General features: G+C 35.8%; 1 protein-coding gene across 1 annotated transcript; it reads right to left on the minus strand.

Annotated features, from left to right (window-relative positions):
• Positions 1-400: 400 nt before the first annotated feature.
• LOC121419036 (kinesin-like protein KIF6) lies at positions 401-20,953 on the minus strand. Its single transcript, XM_041613314.1, has 20 exons — positions 20,783-20,953; positions 17,599-17,786; positions 17,087-17,129; positions 16,018-16,122; positions 15,338-15,447; positions 14,644-14,773; positions 13,593-13,711; positions 13,093-13,180; positions 12,606-12,749; positions 12,128-12,214; positions 11,221-11,324; positions 10,941-11,046; positions 10,148-10,331; positions 9,110-9,373; positions 8,672-8,827; positions 8,072-8,195; positions 7,821-7,956; positions 5,808-6,289; positions 5,503-5,612; positions 401-3,870 (listed from the first exon to the last, which is right to left on the minus strand). The coding sequence occupies exons 1-20, from the start codon at positions 20,840-20,842 to the stop codon at positions 3,854-3,856; spliced, it is 2,757 nt and encodes a 918-aa protein (XP_041469248.1). The 5' UTR covers positions 20,843-20,953; the 3' UTR covers positions 401-3,853.
• Between the last annotated feature and the right edge of the window lie 534 nt (positions 20,954-21,487).

Genomic DNA, 21,487 nt, shown 5'->3' on the forward strand with positions numbered 1-21,487 from the left:
GGAAATCCTGGATCCGCCCCTGGATTGGAGTGAGATAGCTTGGATTTCCCCCTCCCTCTCTCATTTATTCGTTTTTTATTTATCTCACTTCCCCTCTCTCTCTTGCTGTCCCATTTCACTCCCTCTCTTACACACTCACACATCAACATCTCTCCTTTATCCTTCTTCTCAATCTTGCTTTCTTTTACAACCCCCCCCATCTGTTAAGTTATGTTAATATATATCTCTCTATCAGAAGCAGACTGCTTGCAATCTGTGCATTATCGTAGGCAATTACACTACCCATTCAAACTAATTAATAATCAATATTTACCAGTTTATAAATAAGTTCACTTTACTCTTCACTTCTAAGGTAATAATTGGACATAAAAAAAGGCAATTCAGCACACATATTGATAAGTGAAATACACAAAGGTGTATATTTAATCACAATATAGATATAATAGTAGATATGATCATACTCATCGTTCAATTGTTTTTACCTGAAAGTAGAAAGTCTTAATGAAAACTTGGACAGAATCATATTTGGAAGAGTTCAAAGAAGCCAGTTTGTTTCCATCATTAAGAAAGTACACATCCATTATCAAGGTGATTTGAAATAACAGTAAAGAGTAAGACTCTTAACCAGTAGTAATGAATATTTTGGACGGGAAAAAAATATCAGAGAAATGTAATGTCATCAAAATTATCTTCAACATAAACATATAATTCAGAGATGGAAGAAAGGTTTGTTAATCATTACTGCACCAAATAGATGATTTTGAGTCCACATGGTGTTGACCTTTCAGTGTAGGTGTTTGGCTAGTCTTTAACATCAGCACAGCACCAGAATAAAAACAAGATTAATTTGACAATTCTTAATTGGTGTTGAGAAAACAATAGTGTGATTTGGACCATCTTTATCAACTCAGACTACATGTCAGAGCAATGGAATGCAATCCAATTTGTGCTTCCAACATCAACAACAGCACCAATACCATACACCACCCATCCATTTCAAGCAATTTTCCAATAAATAAAGACATTGTTGACATTTTTTTCTTAAACAGAAATGGAACAGATATATTTCTTAAGAATAAACTATGATATAAAATGCCACATGTTTCTATATCATGAATTTAATTAAAATATTGGCAGTGTTTGCCACCCACATGAGAGGGGTGAAAAGGATACAACAGATATACACAGGTTTATTAAGCTTTTCAGATTTGTGTATATAAGCCTCTAGTTAGTGACCTTATGAATAAATGTTACCTTTACCCATTTATGAAGTAAAAAACTAAAATTACATTATCTGTTGCCACATCAGGTGAGAGTATAGCCCCTTGGCAACAACCTTTCACAAAAGTGTATACCCGGTACATAAATTTTGCATGCTTTGAAAACAGATCTATTGGTTCAAGTTAGTGAAAAACACAAACACATACTACAGTAAAATTTACTTTTGCCTTGGTTTCTCTGAAGAACTTGTGGTAAGGGTAAAGGTTACAACAGGGTACATGTATTTCGTTTGGAATTCTGTGAGGATTGGGATTAAGGTTAGGATTAGAGTAGGCTTAGTGTGCAGATTTTACAGATGTTTTGCCAGAACAAATGACATAGAAACCTCCAAATTAGAAACAAATTCCTAGTTCAGTGTTGACTATTTTGGTGTTGGTGTTGGGTATTTTCACATCAGCACGGGCACCAAAATTAAAGTGAAGCTGGTCCTGCCTCCCATTTCATATAGACTTGAAATAATAACAAAAGGACAATTTCTTTAATAAGTTTACTATCAGCCAATCAAATTAAAGGATTTCAGTAGCTTAAACTATTATTGTAATTTGGTTATTATAACAAGTTCATGAAACAGACCCCTGGGATGAATCTCACTGTATATTGAAGAGTCACAATTGTTTCAAAACTAATGTTATGGTTTGGAGCTAGAAAATATTACATGAATCTGAATTGTACTTCCAATACCAGTACCAAAACCAAACTTGAAATTGCCAAGTTTTTTCCTACACAAGATTTTATTTCATAAGACTTAAAATGATTAAAAGCAATCTATGAATACCCTATACCCGAAGGATAGAAATAATTCCTAGACATCATTACTGTTCTGTTGTTTATGGGCAATTCCTCAAGTAATAAAGCGTTTTGCATGCCTGACACCCATTTCTTACATTCTAACTTCAATTCACAAGTTTTCAAACCATGATAAATTGAAAGCATCACAAACTTTTAAATGAACTAGAAAAGAGACAAACCAAAGGTCCCACATAAAGGGATTGAAAGTAAATAATATAAGGAACTGCCCTTATTATGTATTAGTTTTGCACAAGAAATGAGTTACAAATGCTTCACAAATTCATATCCCTTCCTTTGCTGGAAAATCAATTAAATATCATCATAAATTCATCACACCACACAATTATTGCACATTATGGTTAAAATTTTGCAATGCTTTACATGCATAAGAAAACCATTGTCCATTTCAATATCTCACAATACAGTATGGCAAAATCACATTTGCTCTGTTGTTCACATGAAAGAAATTTTTTGTCATTAATCACATTCCTTCTGTTTGTTCATTACATTTTCCTACAGTTGTCAGTCTTATTATCGGGGGAGGGGGGAATTGTCATGCAAAAAATATCAGATCTGACAGCTGTCCATGACTTTGACTGGATAGGAAGCGCAGGAGTCTGTCAGGAAACTTTTCATAAGTCTTTTAACAAGAACCCAACTATAGAGACGCCATGCATCTTTTCATAAAGGCTTTCCCACCATTTTCTCTAAGTTGAAATATGAGGATTGGTGACAAAAAGCCAATTGTGGGATTCCTATGGGAAAAATGCAATTATGACTTTGGACAAGGGGCATTCGTTTTTAGTAGTTCGTATTTACTGGGTCTGCAAGCAGATGGTCTCATTCTCAGCTTGTATAACACCATCATAATAATGATAAAATTATTATAATCATTAATGATAATTATTGATATAATTAATGATCATAATAATTAATAATAGCAACAATGATAATAGGAATATATATAGCACCATCTATCTAGAAAAAGTCTATTCTGAAATGCACCTGGTTTACTATCAATTTGGTTTCATTACTGCTTGATCCAACCATTACTTGGTCAAACTATCATTTTGTCGAATGCACAGATTGATTTAATTTTCACTATGTCTACTAATCATTTTGCACATTTTGGAAAGAAAATTTGGTTCATACACAGTTCATCTAATCAGTATTGTTATTCCAAGTGGATATCAAATGAAATATTATAGCCTAACAGGAATTTAATTAGATCAAGTGTTTAATAAGCTAAATGGCAATTAGACCAAAGAATTAGTCAATGAAATGGTTGTAGACATACCATGATTAGACTATGTGGGAAGAGATCAAACATTACCTTTAGCATTGAGGAGCATTTGACTAAGAGCTCCCCAGCTGAAATTGCTAAATACACTTCTATTTGTTTTTCACAGCGTTACAGGTACCGACTGGACACCTTAGAGGAGAGGAAAAGCATTGACTCATCTCTAATCAAAGGACACCTGAGTCCTGTATCAAAAAGCTTAGCGCTTGATCATAGGACCAGTTCTCATTCTTGATGACTTTGATCATAATGTGAAATCAAACATACAAATCAACTGTATGATCGATTGTTAAGCTTTGTGTTTTGTGGCCCTAGAACTGGAACAGGACTCACAACCTGATTCAAGCAAGTAGAAGCATTGACACAATTCAGCCATGACCTTTTCCTAGATGCTACTGAAGCCACATGTAGGTGGGTTCTGTTGCTCTCCAAACTCTGGAACATACAGCATGCCAAACAGGACACACTCAGTATCAATAGATGCTACCTTGGTGCTTGCCCTGCAACATAGAAAATATATGAGTTTTTACAGATGTGTATCTATCAGGGTCCTGTAACACAAAGGATAGTGATTGATCATATGCTTCATTGTCACAATTGATTGTACATCATAGTCAATGCAATCAATCTTAAAGATAGTCTTCTACGATAATCGCTAAGCTTTTGTTACGGGCCCCACATACGATCATTTACTTCTGGCGCCAACCTTTAATGTCACCATCCAAAAGACATGACCAGTGCTAAAACCTTGAACCTCTCCATCCATTCGTAACATTCTACACCCAGTTTCAACACTCGGCTGATAGCCTTGTTTCAGACATATATTCATAGAATAAATTTTGTACATCAAAAAATAAATATCGATTCAATTCTGGCAAAAGAGATACAAATACAGAGTGAATTAAAAGACCCATTGACCACTGGCTAGGGATAGCCAGAGACCACCAGTTCCTATATAAACAGAAAACCATTAAAATCATTAAAATACATTGATTTCTAAGTCATCAAAACACATATAGATATAAGAAAAAAAAAGGACGAACAATGAAGCAATGCAAGCAGGGAGAAGCATAGGAGAACTTGTAAAACTGAATGGAATTGTAATCAGAGCATGGAATGGGTAATCAAAGAATCTCCCTTCTGCTAAATCAAATCACATCAAATTCATTAAAATAAAATCCTAAGATCATTACACTCCCATTCTATGACTAGAACACAGGATCTATAGCAGCCATTCTCAATTAATTTTGTTGAAGCGCCAAATTTCTTGTTGAGAATCTGGACTGCTCCACTGTCCAACAAGCGAAGAGCGAAATATTGTGGTATGGGGGTGGGGGGGGGGTGCAAGACCACCTGAAGTGCTTAAGTAGAAAGCCTTTTAAATGGCCGACAGGGGTTCTCAATCAACAGAAGATGTAAAAATACCATCATACTACACAATTTATTTTAAAAAATGATCAGTGACTTGCTTAAATTAGTGTTAATTATTATGTTTCTGTATCATTTTGTTCTTAATCATGTTGATGAGTGTCGTGTTTGAAAAGCAAACCGGGTATATGATGATCAGTGGTAGAGCGTCAGCCTCCTGAACGGGAGGCCGTGGGTTCGAACCCCAAATGAGTCATACAAAATATATATATATATAAGAATGGACCATTCTGCTTGGCGCTCAGCATTTAGATTCGAGAAGGGTAGTACATGGAAATACAGGGCCCGCTGCAGTTCCCTAACCGAAATGGCTACCCTCAGTAAATAAAACGTAATGATTATAATTGTTATCAAAAAAGCAAATCTATGTTCACATATTATGTACTTAGTCTTTGTACCAATGGTACTTAGTCTTTGTACCAATCGTAAATGAATACATTAAATAGATCCTCCATAATAGGGGTTATTGAATGCTAGATTACACAAAATCAGAGGAAATCAAATAGCATTTAGATTTCAAAAAGAGTTTTTATTTTCCCTTTCTAATATAATGATCAAACCTCAATTTCAGATTAAAAGTAGATCAACCTTTTATTTTCTGGTTTTTCTATTTTTTTCTATACCGGCTCCCACGCGCCACTCCGGAAGGCTCGGTGCGCCACCATTTGAGAATACCTGATCTATAGCCTTGTTACAAGCTTTACCTTTTTGTTGTAGCAAACTCTGTCTTGCTTTGATGAAAGCCATAATATCTGCATCAGCCCTCTTGTCACCAGTCAGTTTCAGACTGCTGGAATTACCCTGTGAATTAGACCTACATGTATAAAAGAGGAAGATATGATAGAAAGGTATTACTTTTGTGAACTGTAACCAATACATATTTTTCAATCTCTTACTAATCACTGACCAGTCAACTCAACATCATCATCAAGCATTGGACATGGTCTTAATTACAATGTAATATCAATAAAACCAAACTATTTGTGTATCTCTGACATATAAACAGTACCTTTGCTGCCTGCCACTTTCAGCCTCTCCCGATCCACTCTCTCCCCCACCCCTTCGTATCCTATCTTCTGCTGAACTGGACTTCCCTACTGGTGGAACAGGGGGCCTCCTACTGAAGTCCAAACCTTGCTGGTTCTGACTGAGCCCCTGAAGAAGTGCATTCCTGTGAGTGGCTGAGTGTGGTCTATGATGTCTCTGGTGGTCTTCCGGATTGTTGTCCTGGTGGCTGCTTCGATGTTCATGGTGACCCTTATCCTGATGGTGATGGTGGTGGTGGTTTGTCTTATTGCGGTAACTGGAAGGGTCTATGAGGGCATGGCTGTTGCCATGGGGATGAGATGTCAATGAGGAAGATGATGATGATGAGTGGTGGATGCTGTTAGTATGATCCTCTTGTTGTCCTTTGATAGGCGAGACGGGAGGGGTGCGCCACGCCTTGGAAGGGTTGCTTGGAGGCCGGTGAGGTGAAGGGGCTGCCTGATTCTGGATAACAGACAAATATACAAAGATACTAATAAGAGATTCATGGCACTAAATTCTGAGCTTTCAGTTCTGTATTCTCTAAAAAGTATCCCTTGACATTTTTCCCCCATATTTTCAATCCCCTCCTTATCCCCACAAAAAAAAACAAGTGGAATGCCTCTGGCTGTCTCAACTGCATCACGCAATTCAATATAGCAGCAGTGCTGACTTTGAAAACTACTCTAACTCGCACAAGATGTTTAGTGATACATGGTTACTCTTATGTCCACTTTTTATGAACTAGACCAATAAACTTACAGAGATATGATGGTTATTCAACAAAAACCCCAACATGGCCAAAGTTCATTGACCTTACATGACCTTTGACTTTGATCATGTGACCTGAAACTCGCACAGGATGTTCAGTGGTACTTGATTACTCTTATGTACAAGTTTCATGAATCAGATCCATAAACTTTCAAAGTTATGATGGTAATTCAACAGATACCCCCAATTCGGCCAAAGTTCATTGACCCTAAATGACCTTTGACCTTGGTGAAATGCCAACAGAATGTTCAGTGATACTTGATTACTCTAATGTCCAAGTTTAACGAACTAGACCAATAAACTTTCAAAGTTATGATGGTAATTCAACAGATACCCCCGATTCGGCCAAAGTTCATTGACCCTAAATGACCTTTGACCTTAATCATGAGACCTGAAACTTGCAGAAAATGTTCAGTGATGCTTGATTACTATTATGTCTAAGTTCATGAATCAGATCCATAAACTTTCAAAGTTATGATGGGAATTCAACAGATACCCCCAATTCGGCCAAAGTTTATTGACCCTAAATGACCTTTGACCTTGGTCATGTGACGTGAAACTCATGAAGGATGTTCTTGATTAACCTTATGTCCAAGTTTCATGAACTAGGTCCACATATTTTCTAAGTTATGATGACATTTCAAAAACTTAACCTCAGGTTAAGATTTTGATGTTGATTCCTCCAACATGGTCTAAGTTCATTGACCCTAAATGACCTTTGACCTTGGTCATGTGACATGAAACTCTAATAGGATGTTCAGTAATACTTGATTAACCTTATAGCCAAGTTTCATGAACTAGGTCCATATACTTTCTAAGTTATGATGTCATTTCAAAAACTTAACCTCAGGTTAAGATTTGATGTTGACGCCGCTACCGCCGCCGGCACTGGAAAAGCGGCGCCTATAGTCTCACTCTGCTATGCAGGTGAAACAAAAATCACAGCGAAAAAAAAAGACAATATGAACAAACAATACCTGGAATCCAAAACTGAAAGACTTACATTCAATTGCAAGATAGCAATAATTAATCAACAGGGCCCTGGAATGACTGTTCTTAATGGTGTGATTAAGATATTAACATGAATTACTACCAAATACATTTCATCAACAGCTACAGAATACAAATTTCAAGGTTTTCAAGGGATATTGCTGCACACTTTCATTGAAAAATATTTAAACGCCTCCTTCTTGCCTTTTTCAGAAACTGAAATAAAGCTACTAACCTGGACAGAAGCTGACTGCTCTGCCCACCAAACCTCAAAATCTTTCTGGAGCTGAAGCCTAGATCTTTCTAGAAGGTGCTGTAAGTGCTCTATCTCAGTCTTCATGCCACGGAGGTGATTAAAAACATCTTTATACCTGCAGAATTTTGAAGGGGATGTGAAAAAAAATCAACAATTGTTATAATTCAAAATAGGGTCACTAGGCTCTTGTGGACAGTTTACAAATATGCAACACCGAAAGAAAACATTACCTTGTTTTCTCATCTTCCAATTGTATCCTCAGGTTTGCTTCTACCTCATCCTCCTCTTCAGCCACAATGTCACCTGCCATGGCAAGCTGCATCCTACGATGCTCTATCTGACGCTTTACTTTATCTAAAAGAAAACAAATACACAAGTATTTAATGGAAACTCCCAGGGTTTTTTCATGGTACATAAATAATGACTCAAATGCAAAAATATGATATGATAATGACAAAATTAACCCATTTCTAACAACTATAAAAAAAACAAATTTTTAACTATTTAAAAAGTGTGATTATTCATACAAGCAGAAAATAACCAATACCAGTGTATGTTGTACAATTTTACAATTTAAGGACCAAGTCAATAAATTTCCTCTTTATTTATTTCTATTACTCTACGACAATCAGTATAAAGTTGTATCAATATCATAAACAATATCACAAACAATTTCAACCTGACATTATTGGTAAAGATGATTAAAACAAAAAGAAGCATTTGTGAAATTAAAAAAAAAAATCTGAGTCTTGTCATGCTGCATGCACAAAATGGATGAGATCAGTAAAGATTTTAACAAAGTAAGACAAAATCATAATGATTGAACTCACTGATTTTCTGCCTGCAATCATTGACCTCCTGTCCATATGATTTGGCTGCTCCATATCTCTCTTTTAGCTGATGTTTGTTTTCCTCAATGGTAAGGTTGTGCTCATAGTCCCGTCTGAAGATCTCAAACGCTTCCTGCCTCCCAACAGTCATATCCCCTAAATTAAAAAGCAGACATAACTTTACTTGTAACCAATCAGAGGTACACATCCTGGGAGTCGCATATGATTTTTGCTGACTTGATTGCATAGTTTTATGCAAGCTGTTTAAAATTGCCAATGATGTTTTCACAGATACAGGCATACGTTGTTGAATCATGAAGGTAAATTTTAAGCTATGGTAAAACTGCATATCCCAGGCATCCACAAAATGATGCATAAGCTACAAACAGCTTTATAAATAACCAACATGATATATGAAACACTGAATTTTTTGCTTACCTAAAATTCTCCTTGAGCTCTTGGGTCTGTGGAGGTGGCTACTTTCCCCTTCCTCTTCCTCTGAGTGACCTGCCCTATTCCCATAGCTGCTCTGTGATTGGCTACTACCGGTGGTGTGATGTCTGCTATGGGGCGTGTCTTCTTCTGATGCAGACCTGCTATTGGTTGGATGGTGCCTAGCTGTCCCGTCTCCTCCCACTGATGCCTGCTTCATAGCATCTTGAGCTCTCTTCTTCTCTTTCTTCAGCATGTTAACCAAGATGTCTGGTAGACCACTTGGTCAAGGACATTTAATTTACCTAGATTAGATCTTGCAACTTCTTGTATTGCCAGAATCCTAAATTAGTAAGCATTAATCACAATTACGGAGAAACCCCCTTTCATTGTTCGAAATCAGTAGGCCCATTACTTTTGAAAGCTTACTGCAAATATAACAATTTTATTAAAAAATTACTCCATCAATGAACAAGAATTTTTGCACATAACACATATCATAGCAACATAAGAATATAAGACAGATTTACACTGAATCCCATTTCTTCCATATGAGTAGTGAAATTAAATGCTGAAGTACAAGATGATCGAACTTGAGCAAGATCAAGGATCACCTAACCCATGTGTTTATTACATATGTAGCTCATGCAAACACATGTATAAGAATTTGAAAAGAACCTGCGCATGTCTGACAACTGACCCTTCTAATTAGGAAATAATCTAGTGATAATATCAACCAATGTCGGTATACAAGTAGCACCCATTGTCAATTGCTATAAAACAACAGAACTGGTCTGTATTGGTAATAAAACAGTGAAATGAATTGATATTAATATACGACTGAGAAGATATATCAACAAATAAAAAAATCCACTGCAATCTTCTAAAAGAAATCAATTGAAAAGTGTTGCAACCAAAAAGAATGATCATTGCAAAATGTATATCACATTGAGAAATCTAACTCAAAATATTGAGAGAGCAATTTGCGAGGCTAATTCAAGGCTGCGTGATTTGCCTGCAGAATTTTTTTTCTAAAAAGGATACTGATTTCATTATCTCTCTGTTGCACCATGCCCTGGAGTTTCTTGACCTCCGCTCCTGCCATGTAGCTGGTATCAGGGGTATAACTTGGGGGTGGGGTGTCATCGGGTCTAGACGATCTCTCCTCTTGATGTTTCTGAGGTGAGGATTCTGATGAAGATGAGATGGTCTTGCCTTGTGAATATCGCTGCAGAAATAGAAAAAAAAGTATACATGTATTTATATTTCTGAAGATGAAATATGTTTGATATGAGAATTAGATCCTTTCAAGTATATTGCAAGAATAACCATAAGGTTGCATATGGTATCTCTAAGATGTTTATAGAAAAAATATTTTGCTTTGAATGTACCTATTTTGAAAAAAATAATGCTCATCAAATTTTCTTTAATATCTGAGTTATAGAACCTCTTTCAACTATGTTTGTTTGTTTTTTTGTTTTTAATCTTGTACCCTCTTTAATTTCTTTAGATGAAGACAGCATAGAACCCTTTAAGGATTTTCATTTCATCTTTCATATTTTTTCTTTCTTTTTTTCTTGATTTGCTTGCCTGAAATGAACCAGTCCCCTCAAAATTTGGGGAAAATTACGCCACTATTCTAAACTTTTTAACACAACCATCAGTCATTTCAAGCCTTATTTCTTTTCCAGTGTTGTAAAATTTAGCTTTAAAATTGCTCTTTATCCTGTCAACCTTTCACACAGTTTCACCCCTCAAAATATAACTGCAATATTCTGTTGCCAAGAAAAGAATTGAGAGAGGTATTCTTTCTCTGATAAAAAATTATGGAACATACCTTCAATATTCTGAAACATTCATTGATTTTCCTCATATCAGCTCCAACATTCAATTGAGATTCAGGGTCAGTATTCTCTATGTATGCAGCAACCTTCTCCTGTAATCTGTAAAAATATAGTTAAAAAAACAAAATTTAAGTTTGACAAAAAAAAAATCAATTCACCCAGCATTTACAGCAACAAGAATGATAGTGAGAAATATTACTTAATAAATTACTGAAAAAAAGTTAAGTGTGAACTTAAACCTTTTATTAGATTGCAAATAGGATGTACATGTACCTTTCAATATCTTCTTGTGTCAGTTCTTCCATTGACTGTTCTCCTGAGGTCATAGCTAGCTGGTTCCTGAGATCAGAGATCTCCATCTTTAATTTTGCAATCATCTGAAACAAACAATCATTAAATGAAAAATAATTGACAGGCAGTCCAAAGAAAATGCATCAAAGGATAGATTTGTTCATTGTTATTGTCAAGATTTCATCTGACAACTCTCATCACCAAAACTTGAGAATAGTATAACAACCAGAGAAGTTTTAAATCAGCCAAACCACAAAATTCTTCACAAAGTGCACTACAAAATACATATATAAAAAAATGATAATCCGATTAGTGATAAATTTTATTTGATAAATATGATATTTTTTATTAAAAGAGAATTGGTAATAATGGTCAGGAGAGTTGACAAACTCATGCATACATAACTTCAGATTTACTGTGCAAATCCCCAGACATGGCTCATACAATGTCACTGATGACCCATAACAATATTACATGCTTGCAATTCATATCAATTGCAACAGTTGTTTTCAATAACATTGATTTTGGTAAGCTAGTGACAAGGGAACATTGCAAAAATCATGCAACCCATTGGAAATCAATGTTTAATCTCATAACCAATAAATGTTATAATTTATTGCAAATTTCCATTTGATTTCTAGTCTTATTCTTGTGACAGAAAATTTATTCATTTCATTCAAAATTGACAACATTTAATGTGCACTTTATATTTACAACTAATTGCAAATAAGTTCCTTGAAAATCTCACTATATTGTGTTTAAACCACATACAGTTTGAAATTAAAACAATTGCAAATTCATTCTTTTCATATCATTGAAATCATTCATTCAAACTACAGGAGAAGGCATCATCAATCACGTCAACAATAACGGTGGACAATCTGCTCACCAATTTAGGATCAAGTTCTTCATTCAGAACAGCATCATTCTTTATCAAGGCTACACGTTGAGCAAAACGACATGTTGATATGGATTCCTGGACATTGTAGGGAATAAATAATTCAAACACAATTTACAAAGGCATTTTTTTTTACATATACTACACTGTAGGCCCAAAATATGTATCTTCAATTTTATTTTTACATGTTAAATAAGAAATAAAGATGGATGGCATTCTTCCATGGTAAAACATACACGAGACTAAATATTCATGCCTAGAAAATAATAGGTACAATAGCTTTCTTCACCATTAAAGGAAGGGAAAAGAGCCTAACAAAAAGAGATTTACACTTTCAGCTTCTTCTGACCAAATTTAGATCAGAGTTCAGAATACAAGCATTAGAATTTAGCCATGGTCATACAAGATGATCTGAAATCCCACCAAAAGGTAATTAACCAAGATTTCATAAATAACTGACTAAACTTACATCAATGTTCTTCTTCTCCACAGAGCATGTGGCTATCATGGTCGTCATGCAGTTCCCACCAAGACTATCCCTCAACACAGCAGTCATCATTGAGTTCCGATAGGGAATGTGGGTACGGGACTTCTCAGACAAAGCGACAATTACCTGGACATTACGAATTGAATAATGAAAATTCAAGGAAGCTACATTACCTTTTCTCAGCTATTCTTCCTTAAGGCCTTTAATACACTACAAGACAGTGTTTAGAAATGGAAGACTAATTACCATAACTTTCAATTAAATCTAATATAGTTCAATCACTTTCATAACAATAAAAATTATACCAGTCTTTTTTTTCACATCAATCAATAAAAATTACATCCTCGTCATTTAAATTGAATGAATTCATTGATCATGCTTTAATACATTAGGAAGTTGTGTACATGATGTATATTTAAATTCATACAAAGTTTAGAGAGATTCAGACACATTTCAAATGAGTCCTTACCTGTTCTAGATAGTGAAGAGATAAATTAATATACTTGGCTTCCTTCAGAAGATTTCCTCCCACTCCCGTCTTTGCAACTCTCTCTGATCTGCACAGATGGAAAATGTCTGCTAATTTTATCAAATGAAGGTAAGTACATGTATCTTTGAAGATATATGAGTAGGTATGATTTCAACCAATGTTTACAATGTGACGTGAAGATTTCAAACACATTTATTTACAATAACTGTCAATGACACGCAAGTCCTAACCAACAATTGGGTCTACTTTCAAGATTCAAATGTTATCATATTCAAAATCACACTTTAAGTGAATATACGATGCAACTCAATCCAGTTAGAAGATTTAGAGTACTCAGTGAGGAGCATACAAGCTAAATGTCGGCAACCTAGTCTCGACACAAGTTGATGAATATTTCATGCCACAGATGAATTGGGAACCACAATATCTGAAGGTTCATCCATTGCACTACAATACCCTTCTAAACTCTTTTTACTTACCCAGCCAAATCAACGAGATGTACCTTTGACCTCCGCAGGGTGGCTGACCCCGCTGCACGTATTGAAAGATGAATGGTGAAAATGCAATGAGATCTGGTCGAGGCTTGGTTCATTGGAGTCTGTTGAGGCAATGGATATTTCTCAGTTTAGTTCTTCAAAATGGAGGGAAACTTTTAAAATACAATGGGAAATATAAATTTTCAAAGAAAAATGCAAGCTGCAATGGCAGATCCAGTCAGGGTCGACACAATATCACTTTTGGGATACCTTTTTCTTTCACTATCTTTTTTTTAATCTCAATGTTTCATGATTATATTTCTTTATTTATGTTCAAAATAATGTATGATATTTGTATGTTTTTACTTGTAATTGTATATATTATTGAAAGAAATAAATGAGAGTATTTCCACTCTCCATCAATCAATCAATCACTTCAAAGACCATGTTATTTGTTTGCAATAGGTGCCCATCCAAAGTAATGTTTCTATTCAAAAAGCCAACTGGATCTGAAATAGAGCTACAGAATACTCCATTAGGAAACTTTTGTCAAGCAGTGGGCCCTGTAAATATATAGACAGCATAATTCCATTTTGTCCACCATTGATATAGAAATATGTAGGTAAGATAATTAAAGAAATTCAAGACTTTATCTTCCTCTCCATTCAAATATATACAAATTAACAGATCTTGGATAAACATTAATACAATTACATAACCATATCATGTGAGAGTACACTTATGATTTCCAGTGAATTTTGTATGTTTCTGAAGTGGGCTCAATATAACCATGATATTTGTCATATGCTCAGGAAAAGGGAATCCTGCTTTTCTGGCATGGAATCCAATAGCGATATGCAGTGTTCAAAGGCAAAAAATCTCTTGCCAACCTATATTCATACCCTATTTGTTTATTATTCATCTTGATGAGATTATGTATAAAATGAAATAGAAAATACAATGTATGTTTATTTTGCTACTTATAAGCTAAAGACAAATAATTCTATTTGATGTTTTATTAAAACTGGAATCGGCATTCAACATCATGACTAACCTCCGCAATCATCCTGTTTGTATCTCCTAAGAAGAGCCAGTTGAGAGCCTCTTCTTCATTGGATGCCTGGTGGGTCATGATATTCTTCATCTGAGTGTTTCCCTCACTATCTTCCATTAATGTCACCTTCCTAGAACATACAGAATGGGAAGATGAAGATCACTCATTAGAAATATGGTGGTGATAATGATGAGGATGACGGTGATAATAATGTTGATTGAGGTGATCATGATGACAATGATGATAATCAGGAGGATGAAAATGATGATGAAGGCAGTGATTATGAAGTTGAAATTGATGAAGTTGATGACAATGATGATGATTATAAATATGATGAAGATGATGTTAACAATGAAGGTGATGTTGACGACAATGATAATGATCAGGGAGGCAATGATGACGATAATAAGGTCGGCCATGATGATGAAGATGACGACGATGACAATGATGATAATGATAAGGATGGTGTTTATCAAGGGTAGTGGAGTAGGTGAGGTGGTTACCCAACATAATTGCCTTATTACCATGGGCAACACAAGTCAAGGGTGACCAATAGCATTTATTTGTATTCTTTTAATAGCTCACACGTAGCCCCATAGGGAAGCTTGGTCGATACCTAATGTCACATCAGAGATCAGCCAACATCTTTTTTTTGTTTTAACAGTACAGAAATCATAGCTTTTTTTATACTTACGGTAAGTCTTCCAATTTAGCTGCTTCATGTTTGGGATCCAGAAGGTCATAACCACTCTCATTGTACAGTTCCAAGTATGATATATGTGTTGTGTATACATATTCTGGATTCTATATTTGATAAGAACACATAAATGTATGGTGGAGTAAAATAGCTCAGTTAACTATATGATTTGGATTTTAGTAGTTTTCAATTCAACATTCTATCAAATAAATCCAGGTTTTACCAATATACTGAAAAAAAAAGATCAATATGAATACATTTGGAAGAGTACCATCTAGATTGAGTGCACAATTTTGAAAATAATTTGCAAAAGAAAATAAGGTGGAAACTAAGAAACCTAGAGCTCTACATCTTACTTTTTGCCATATTTTAAATTCCTGCCTTTTAAGCACATCTTTTCAACCTTGTATTTACATTTTATAATCAGACAGTATGTAATAATTTTGCCTGAGATAGCAACCATAGCCATAAGAGGACAGCAAAGAAGTTTCAAAAATATGATCAAGAGCTGTGGGTTCTGTCTATCCAAGCAGTAAATAACTCTTAATGCATTTCCTCTGATTTTTTTTTCATATCCATTTTTGTAATTTTGAAAATTGAATAATGATCTAATTTTTCATAATACAAATGCCATGTAACCACTATTCTTACCAAATTTAAGAACATCAAGGAATTACCTTTGCATATTGCTCAAACAGATAGGAGAGTGTACGGGGTATTATGCCTCTGTCAACATAGCGTTCTGCTCCTCCAGTTATAGTGAATGTTTTCCCACTTCCAGTCTACCAATATGGAGGAAATTAGATGTAAGCTACAATGTAAAGAAGCTAATCTTTTGTGGTATACCTATAATGTATTACTCTCTACCAACAAAATTGGAAAAATGTCCGTAGAATTATTAACATGCGTTTGATTATTAAAAGAATGCAGAAAAAGAGGAAAATATAAAGTGTGTATAAAAATAAATTCAGTTTGATAAAATCTTATAAAATTATATATTTGTAATATCTGGAAGTTTTTATCACATTTATAATAACTTTGAGATATCTTTTTCCCTTTCTAACTTGTTTTTTTGCCCAAAACACCCCTGCAATCACCACTAACACCGCACCCCTCCCCACACAGCTAGACCATCGTGATGTTTAACATGTAGCAGTGATTGGATTAAAATGGCTAAGAAATAAGATATTTTCTAAATTGTTATTCTTTGTCATGCCTGGGGAATGTTTGGAGAAAGAAGAACAAAATGACGAGTGAAATATAAACCCAGGGGTATAATATGACAATACACACAAAAAAAATCTAGAGATATCTGAAATAAACTTTTGTTTACTTTAATAGTTTCATTTTAGGTCCTCATGTCAAGCTGAGACAAGCAATCTTAAAGTTATATTTACCTAAATGTAGGGTTAAAATGTTTGTTTGGGTAGCAAAGTTACAAAAAGTTATAATTTATCTATTTTATTCTCACTGACTTAGCATATTATAAATATACAGCAAGTTTTTTTTTTTGGGGGGGTGGCCTCAGCATTTTTGCACACACCAATATCTGCGAGCTTTACCAGAATAGATAATGCTCACTCAATTGTAATAGTCTGTCAAAAATGATACTTTCATTTGATAGGTGAGAGACCAATGCCTAACAATATATGTGAAAAGATGATCCCCATGTTGTAATTTTGTTCAATTTCCAGGATTTTTTCAAAGTGCAAACTTCTTATTGATATGCACTGTATATATACTTACTTGACCATATGCAAATATTGTTCCATTGTATCCCATGAGGGCACTGCATATCAAAATAAGTAAAAAGGAATAATTATGCCTGTATGAAGGGGGTCTCCATGTATGTGCAATTAAACATTATTTTCTTTTAAATTCCACAAAAGTTAAATTTGTTGATGTTGTTTCTTATAAGTGTACAAATTTTCTCATGAAACTATGGTGATTCATTTTCTATTCATAAAAAATGCTAGATGTCAAGGCACCAAATGGGTCACTAAAATCATTTCAACAACATCATTCAAATAGACACAATTAAATATTTAGGCCTTTTCAGGAATTTCTGCACGTCCAAAATTCTTAATGAATAGTAAGCATACACCTACCCATTGTTGCATCACTTTAACATTCAATTTGTAAACATTTTAGTCAACATAACATTTGATTTTTCCATGTAAGACTAGTCATTCAATTTCAATCATGTTCTGTATTCAACTGGAATAACTTTTCAAAATAAAAAAGGAATAAAGACTCACTTGTCCACAACATCTCTGGCCACGTATTCAAAGATCTCATCTTGTTTTGTCTTCTGCTCAAACACCTTCTCAAATCGAAAAGCGTACTCCTCTTTCTTATTGTTGATAAATCCCGAGGCCTGGTCTCTAGGAACTACAAACGAGAGCCTTGTTGGCTCTTCATCTTCATCTTCATCAACCTCATAGAGCTGGAAGAAAAGTAATGATGAAATTTATCAACTAAACACATCAAGACTGAAACTGGTATGTATGCAGTGTTGCACCTACATGTCCATGTACCTTCTATTATTACCATTGGTGAATTTCATCTAGATCATTCAAATTGCAGAGTTAACCCCTTTAAACAAAATCTAACTTCATTAAGCTTGTACATGTACAATATTAAAACAAGGTGGTTCATGAACCATGAGCCTCGCCTGATTCCATGATCAACTAGAGATACTCGGCTGGTCGCATGGCCGAGCACATGTATCCCCCGAACCCACCGCGTCATCCATCATTGCGATGGTGTAGCGGTTCTGACTCTCGCCTTGTAATCAGAGGGTCGTGTGTTCGAATCCCACCATGGCCTAGCGCCCTTTGGCAAGGCGTCAATCCACACTTTGCCACTCTCACCCAGGTGCTAATTGGGTACCGGTAGGACACAACCGTCATTGTGGTTGGTTTAGCAAGTTTGCGCCTAACAGGCTGCTTGGAATGCTATGAATCCAGTGACCGGGTAATAATAATTGTAAAGCGCTTTGAACAGTCATAGATTGATAAAGCGCTATATAAATGCCAATTATTATTATTATTATAGAGCTCACACAGAAATTTGACAAATAAATACAATTATCATGGCGACAATGACCCTGCCCACATTTTGCCTGTGGGTACCAAATTTGATGACAATAATATGACGTAGCAGCGTGACTCTACAGAACCTAAAGCATTGTCCAGTATCACCTGTTGGGGAATACAATTGCAAAGTAATCTGGATATATTTTGTAAACCTAATCCTAAGACCCCCCACCAAAAATGATACGCATCTTCGCTTCACCTTCTAATACTGCTTCTGTGTGCCAACTGTTACTTATGACTGGAAAAAAGCAGAAGTTACAGGTTTTACCAAATTGTCCACAAAAATATGGTTACCATGGTAACTATGTTTTTATCCACTCCAGAAGTCACCAAATGGACTTTACATCAATTGGTAAGTGAAATGGAACAATTTGATTACGGTATGGCAGTGAGTCCAAAGTTCGCGCATGTCCATACTTAGCGGACGGTCATTATCTCAAAAACTAGCCAATATCCTTAAAATCTGACATCATCGATGTAAAAAGCGACCTAAAATTACCCTTTGGTGAAAGTTTCTTTAGGATGAGTTCAGTATTCATGAAAATATTGGCAAACGATCGGCAAATTTGTCACCACTAGCGCCCGTTTTGAAGAAATCTGATACTCTCAACAAGCATAATAATAATAATAATTGGCATTTATATAGCGCCATCTATCTAGAAATATTCTATTCCGAGGCGCGTTGTTATTATTACCCCGGCTTTAGCTCGAGCTGCCTTTCAGCGCTCATGCATTCAAGGAATTAATCCTGCCGGGTACCCATTCACCTCACCTGGGGTGAGTGCAGCACAATGTGGATAAATTTCTTGCTGAAGGAAACTACGCCGTCGCCATGGCTGGGATTCGAACCCACGACCCTCTGTTTCAAAGTCAGAAGACTTATCCACAGCGCTCCTTAATTTGGATCGATGAGGTGTGCTTTTCCCAACTAAACATCGGTAAAGTATAATTTTCATGCATTTTCATCTATATCGTTTAAAGAATTTTAAAATTGAATAATTAAATATTTTTAATTTGTAGTTTACATATCCTTAGATTGCAACCTCGATGTGTTATATAACCCCAAACTTTGGACTCTGGTCGGACAAAAGTGCTGGTGTTATAACAAATGGGAGCACACACGGACACTTTACCGTCGGTGAATGGGGATTAGGTCCTACAGTAAAATGTCAGAAATTGTTGAATAAATCCCCAGAAACAACGGTTATTCCTGTCTAGTCTATGACGTGCCTTGATTGTCCGATCATGGCGGCATGTAATGAACCCTTGTTTCTGTACTGTCTTATTTAATATGACTGACTGTCTAAGTCTTACTCTCGACTCGAGCTCTCTGACTCCAGAGCTACCAAGTCTCACGCACTATGCGTGAGACTCAAGCATTTTGGACTCTTGTTCATCCCCTCAAATTGCTGTCTCACGCAACTATCACAGCCTATCCCCATATACATTGTACACAATGTCTGTGATCTAGGACTAGGTTAGATCTAGAGCTAGGTTATAACTCGTGTGAAACCCCCTTGGGTGGTATTCTGAGATCCATTTTATCTCAGATAAAATAAAACATTTTATCTCCGTTAAAATCAGTGAGATAAAATACCCTTAAAATCTCTCCGAATTGGTATTCTGAGAACCATTTTATCTTCATTTTATCTCTGTAAGACACACCTATTTTTTAATCAATATCCAATTAGAAACGCGCTTTTATAGCTCTCTCATATCACTCAACCAATTAAAATCCATTCCACCAAGAAAAGTCTTATGAAATACTCTCTGATTGTACAGGAACAACGTAAAGGTGTTATTCTCAATAAATATATGATTTTTCTTCATTTTCATGTCACCATTTGGGGTTACTTCTCCGAGAAATATTGGTGAAATCAACGTCGCAGAGATAAAATAGTCTCTACCCTCTTTTAAGTTTATTTTGTTTTTTCTTCAAAGTAACATGGGCGCAAACACATCATCTGCGTTGCAATGGCCAGATACGCGATGGGTATGTGTACGCAGGCATTGTTGTTGCGTATCATCTGTAGATTACGCAAGATAAAATTTATACGCAAGATAAAATCTAAAATTTTATCTGAGAGATAAAATCTCATCTCAGAATACCAATTTCATTTTAAGAGATAAAATTAAATATTTTAAAGATAAAATGACCTCAGAATACCACCCCTTAGCCTTAATGTAGGACGCCACACGCCAGGCCCGGGGTAGCACTCAGTAGTAGCAGGCAGCCGGGTACCGGTAGGTTACGGCGCCTGCGCCCGCTCAGTAGAGGGTCTATGTCATGACTATGCTCAGTGCAGTAGACGATGTATGCATCGTCGAATGCTACGATTCTTACCCCTGTTTTTGCCTTGGTTGGTTTTATTCGGCAGAAAATTTTGATCCCTTGCTTTACCATCGTATTACTTTTTTCCTGAAACACCAGAATACGCTTCTTTTCTCCATGTAAGTTGGTTGCCAACGGTACACAAAATTATTTCCGCAACAACTACAAATTTTTGAACGCAGAGGGCGCAAGCACTTTGCAGTACTAGTGGTCCAAGCGAGCGCGACTAGATATTTGAAAGTCCGGGGCGGTCCGGGGTTCGATCCCCGGCCACGGCACCTATGCCCACAAGCAAGGCATTAATAAACAGTGCTTTTCTATCCTGCACTGAAATAAATGGAAATGCTAAATGCATGTTTGGTTTCTCGGTGTGCGCTTGGTTTTTTTTTCTAACTATAGTGGCGCAGGTAGTGGCGGTGCAGCATCTTGGCCGGAAATCCCAGGGGGGTGTCGTGTCCCCCCTACTCCAAATAGTAGGGGGGACACAATAACAAATGTCCCCCTATTATTTGTGGTCTTTTATGATGGTAAGAAAAAAATCATTCAAAATCGAAATAAAACATGTTTTTTTAGGACGAGATGACCTTACTTTTTTTTGTTTCGTCGAAATCACCTTAAATTTGGGGTGATAACTTTTTTTTTTGCTTGTCGAATTTTCCAGCCTCTTGTCCCCCTATCTTTTGGGAGAGATTTCCGCTCCTGCGCCTCAGTTACAAG

Source organism: Lytechinus variegatus, chromosome 7 (assembly GCF_018143015.1).
Source record: "Lytechinus variegatus isolate NC3 chromosome 7, Lvar_3.0, whole genome shotgun sequence".
NCBI lineage: Eukaryota > Metazoa > Echinodermata > Echinoidea > Temnopleuroida > Toxopneustidae > Lytechinus > Lytechinus variegatus.